The sequence below is a fragment of the Branchiostoma floridae genome, chromosome 4 (genome assembly GCF_000003815.2).
Source record: "Branchiostoma floridae strain S238N-H82 chromosome 4, Bfl_VNyyK, whole genome shotgun sequence".
NCBI lineage: Eukaryota > Metazoa > Chordata > Leptocardii > Amphioxiformes > Branchiostomatidae > Branchiostoma > Branchiostoma floridae.
This window is the reverse complement of record NC_049982.1, coordinates 32,553,057-32,557,742: the sequence shown is the minus strand read 5'-3', so window position 1 is coordinate 32,557,742 and position 4,686 is coordinate 32,553,057. Positions and strand designations below refer to the sequence as shown.

Genomic DNA, 4,686 nt, shown 5'->3' with positions numbered 1-4,686 from the left:
CACTCACTCACTCACTCACTCACTCACTCACTCACGCACTCACACCGACTCACTCTCACTCACTCATTTAATCACTCACTCACTCACTCACTCACACACTCACTCACTCACTCACTCGATCACTCACTCACTTGCTCACTCAATTACTCACTCGCTTACACACGTACAGAATTGCTCGCCGGCAACGACTTGTTTTGCGTTTTCTAATTGCTCAAAAGAATATTATTTCTTATCTGTTTCAGAAACAGACGAATGTGTGAGTAGCCCTTGTATGAACGGAGGGAGGTGCATCGATGGAGTGAACAGCTACACGTGCCAGTGTGTAGCTGGCATGGCCGGAGATAACTGTCAATTAAGTACGTTATCTATCATATCCAAAAATCACACTTTAACGTGTTAGATCAAATATCACAATATGTGATGTGGAAGATGAGTTCATTACAGTATCGTATAATTAATCATAAGCTTGTTCTCATTATTCAATAGAATTTTTATTCTCAGATTACACATTTGAATATTGTAGGCTGATGATTTAAGATTTTTCGTTTTTCAGATATAGATGAGTGTGCAAGCAACCCTTGTTCTAACGGCGGAACGTGCGTGGACAAACTGAACGGCTACTCCTGCGCATGCCCCAAAGGCGTTGCCGGTGAAAACTGCGAAACAGGTATGTATCTGGAAATACATTGAACCAACAATATATACTGAAATAGCCACGACGTCTGACTTAACCATGTTACTTTCCAGTCAAGACGTTCAAGATAATCAGACGTCATAAGATCGATAATAGGAACGGTTATAGCTCAGTTTGCAAATGGGGAATGCACTGCTTGGTACATACCACCAAAGTTTCGTACCTCTTCGCTTGCTCTCACTCACTCACTCACTCACTCACTCACTCACTCACTCACTCACTCACTCACACTCACTCACTCACTCACACTCACGAACCACTCACTCACTCACTCACACTCACTCACTCACTCACTCACTCACTCACTCACTCACTCTCACTCACTCACTAACTCACTCACTGGCACTCACAAACCACTCACTCACTGATCACTCACTCGGTTTAGTGTACAGCCGTGTTTTGCTGAATTTCACATTGAAATGTGGTTGTTTGTCAGTGCTGGATATGGGTGCCTGCTACCAGTTCTCCATTTCACATTGAAATGTGGTTGTTTGTCAGTGCTGGATATGGGTGCCTGCTACCAGTTCTCCCTCCACGCCGTCTCCTATGGTGACGCGTCCCAGTCCTGTGGAGCGGGGGGAGGTTACCTGGCGGATGTCAGGAAGGCCGAGCAGCAGCATCTCATCGGCAACGCCAGCACTACCGGAAGTGACGTCTCCCTCTGGATCGGGATCAAGGTCCCACCAGTGACTCTCACCTACAGCGATGGATCCAGCGTTTCAGGTATCCGATTCATTTTTGTCACGAATGTGATATGTTAACTTCCTGCTACCGATGTGAGATTATATAGGTTAAGTATTGAAATTAAAAGATTTTTTATTAAACAGAAACCCCACTTAAGATGAAGCTATCTATTGCTTCAATCACATTTGCAAACCGTGTAGCAGGCTGGAATCAGGAGGGGGGGGGGGGGGGGGGGGGGGACCAGGTAAGGAAAGTTGCTGTTCCAGAACGCCCACCCTCCCACCCTGTTTTTGCCCGGTGCGTAGCACCGGCTATGAGACGGATGCATGGATCGGTCAATTTAAGCAACTAGCCCTTCTATACGTCCTATTGCGTAATCGAGCCAGCGTGGCCGAGCGGTCTACATCACGGTACCTATCTTAGTTTGCTTCTCCAGCCGTAGATCGTAGTTTCGAACCCCACTTGCTAATTTTTTTTGTTGTTGTTGTTAGACAAATCTCATGTAGTGTTTTTTTAATAGACGAAAGACCAATTCAGTAATTCGATGTTTAAAAACTTTTTTTTCGTGTGATTTTGTTTAACATCCGGCCCGGCCCGGCCGGGATGATTGCGGAAACCAAAAAGTATCTATCACTAAATATACACAAATTATGCTCATGACTTTAATACCTCATCATGTTCTGCATTTTTGTTGTCTGTACTTTTAGTGGACAAAAGCTGCCCGGTGTCGCCCCGGTTTGGAAATGTGATCGAGGCATATCTCGGCTTTTGTCAGACATGTCATAAACAATATCGAAGGACGTATCATATAAAGAAAATAATACTTGCGGTAGGCCATCCCAGTCATTTTGGTTTAGTCTTTGACGTGCGAAAAGAAAATTTCTGGAAAAGGTGTAAAACCCAGATTTCTCCTCTGGGAAGCACGAAAATACTCATCTGTCAATTCGCCACACAAGTGTTTATCACCTGACGTAGACAGAGTAAAACGATCTCTGATCCAGATGTTTTTGATTTATGATGACATGTGAATCCAGGAAAATTTAAATAACTCTCCAACAATATCTTAGATGAGTTGGAGTGGGCATCAAGTCAGCCTGCCTCGCCATGTGACCTGTGCGTCCTTTTGGACTCAAGCAGCAACTATCAGGCCATAACAACACCCTGTGGGGAGCAGCACAACTATGTCTGTCAAGCTGGTAAAGTTGTCATTTCTCCTCAGAATTTCAACTAAGATCAGCTCTTAATAAAACGTTAATGCATGTGAATAAAAGTAACACATGGCTCTCAGTTAATGAGTTGCTATTGTTCTCCAACAAAGTGCTTATCTTGGAAATGTCAGTTTTGGTTTCAGAAAAACAATCGACGAATCGTAAAGATGGTGTTGACTATGAGATATTCTATATATATAGACGCACATGTGTGCGCCAAGGTATCTAAATATCCCCTGCGTGGACGGCACATTGCGTTATAAATCATAACCGTTTCAAATGATGCCATACCACAGAACCCAAGCCATGCGGACAGGACATCTGCCACAACGGAGGGAACTGCAGCTCGTGTTTCGATGGGTCTTACAACTTCTGCGCATGCCTAGACGGCTTTGACGGAAAGTTTTGTGAGATAAGTGGGTGAAATCATTTAGTACTTTCAGTATTAGCTATTTTTTTTTAATTTTTAAACACATGCTAGCAATTGTTAAACTAAAAACTGTAACTCTTGTTTTCCATATTGCACATTTGTTAAGTATTTCATTTCAATGTTGGCATTATCTTGATGTGTTTTGACAGACATTGACGAGTGTGCCTCTTCTCCGTGTCAAAATGGTGGATCATGTACGGACGGTGTCGACTCCTTCAGCTGTGAATGTGCTATTGGGTACAGCGGAGATTTCTGTGAAGCAGGTGATTATAATCAGCATGCTAAACTAACTAGGATGGCAGGATAGATCGTACTGCTTGTGAAAAAGATGATTCACATGTTACCCTCTAACCTAAACTTCAGCGATAAAAAAAACTTTAAATTCAGGCTTAGAAATTGGTGACCATCTTACTCAATTTCAAGTTCATGATATGAACTCTTTTTCTAATTACAGACATTGACTGGTGCACACAGGGTCAGGGTTACTGTCCCTTCGGTTGGATCTGTGAGGACATGGTCACTCACTTCATCTGCCATGGTGAGAGCCACTATCTATCTTAAGGTGCCCTCTTGCGCTACACTTGCGTCAAGCTTGCGTCACTGCGGGACTCGAAAGATAAGAAAAAGAACGAATTTTCTTACTTTTTGTCTTCTAAGTCATACTTTTACGTATTAAACGCAATATCTAAATTATAGAAAATCGGAGAAAACAACAAAACAGTGACGCAGGTAGCGAACCCCGCAGTGACGCAAGCTTGACGCAAGTGCAGTGAAAGGGCACCTTTACATCCTTACCTTTTACCTTGTCATATAGTTCTACAAAGCAATTAGCCTTTAGTCAAACCAGTGTTGATGTTTAGATGCAACGGAACCGTGTGAAATGATCTGTACATCTCCAGTTCCATCTGGCATCTAGTTAGCTCTTCAATAATACTTTCAACGTTGACAGTTTTGATATGCAAACGCATGGGTAGTGAGTTGAAAGTCACACAGGCTTGGGGGTGGGGGTGGTAACGGCACGTTGGTGACTGATACGCGCTAAGTGACCGCGAACATTATATTGAATTGTTCTGCCAGTCCATTCTAGTGACGCTGAAGAAGAGTGATGGGTGTCACTCGAAACGTCCGGAAGTAACGTCTCTGTTTTTAATCCAGTTGTAGAGTCTGTAGGATATTGTAGAGTATTGTAGAATATTGTTTACCTGGATGTCGTTATAGACTTCTTCTTATTTTATTTTTTTTTTCAGCAACAAGCAACAACTTGAAGTCGCTGTACCAGTGCGACAGCGACACCTGTCCCAATGGCATGACCTGCATTGCCGAAGGTCCAGGTTCCTTCTCCTGCAGGGCCGGGTAACTGCGGCTCACAGGCACTCTGGGGGCCTTGGAATGGCATCCTCCTACGCAGGGACATCCAACAGCCAAACTGCCTGTATGGATGTACCCTGCTCTTTCAACCGTCACCCTTAGTTCCTGTGGACGTCCCCCCCAAACCAGATGTCAGCCAATCAGAGAAAGGCTTTCCGTTTTCAAAAGCTGTCTCGCATGTATAAGGCTAACCTCATTAACATTTATAAGCAGGGCGGTCAGGAACAAAGGGTGACGGTTGAAAGAGCAGGGTACATCCATACAGGCAGTTTGGCTGTTGGAAGTCCCTGCCTAGGAGGATG

General features: G+C 43.9%; 1 protein-coding gene across 1 annotated transcript; it reads left to right on the top strand.

The window, feature by feature from the left end:
* Positions 1-531: 531 nt before the first annotated feature.
* On the top strand, positions 532-4,405 carry LOC118414403 (delta and Notch-like epidermal growth factor-related receptor). Its single transcript, XM_035818436.1, has 7 exons — positions 532-667; positions 1,193-1,417; positions 2,446-2,574; positions 2,883-3,002; positions 3,166-3,279; positions 3,471-3,554; positions 4,264-4,405. The coding sequence occupies exons 2-7, from the start codon at positions 1,201-1,203 to the stop codon at positions 4,371-4,373; spliced, it is 774 nt and encodes a 257-aa protein (XP_035674329.1). The 5' UTR covers positions 532-667; positions 1,193-1,200; the 3' UTR covers positions 4,374-4,405.
* Positions 4,406-4,686: the final 281 nt, after the last annotated feature.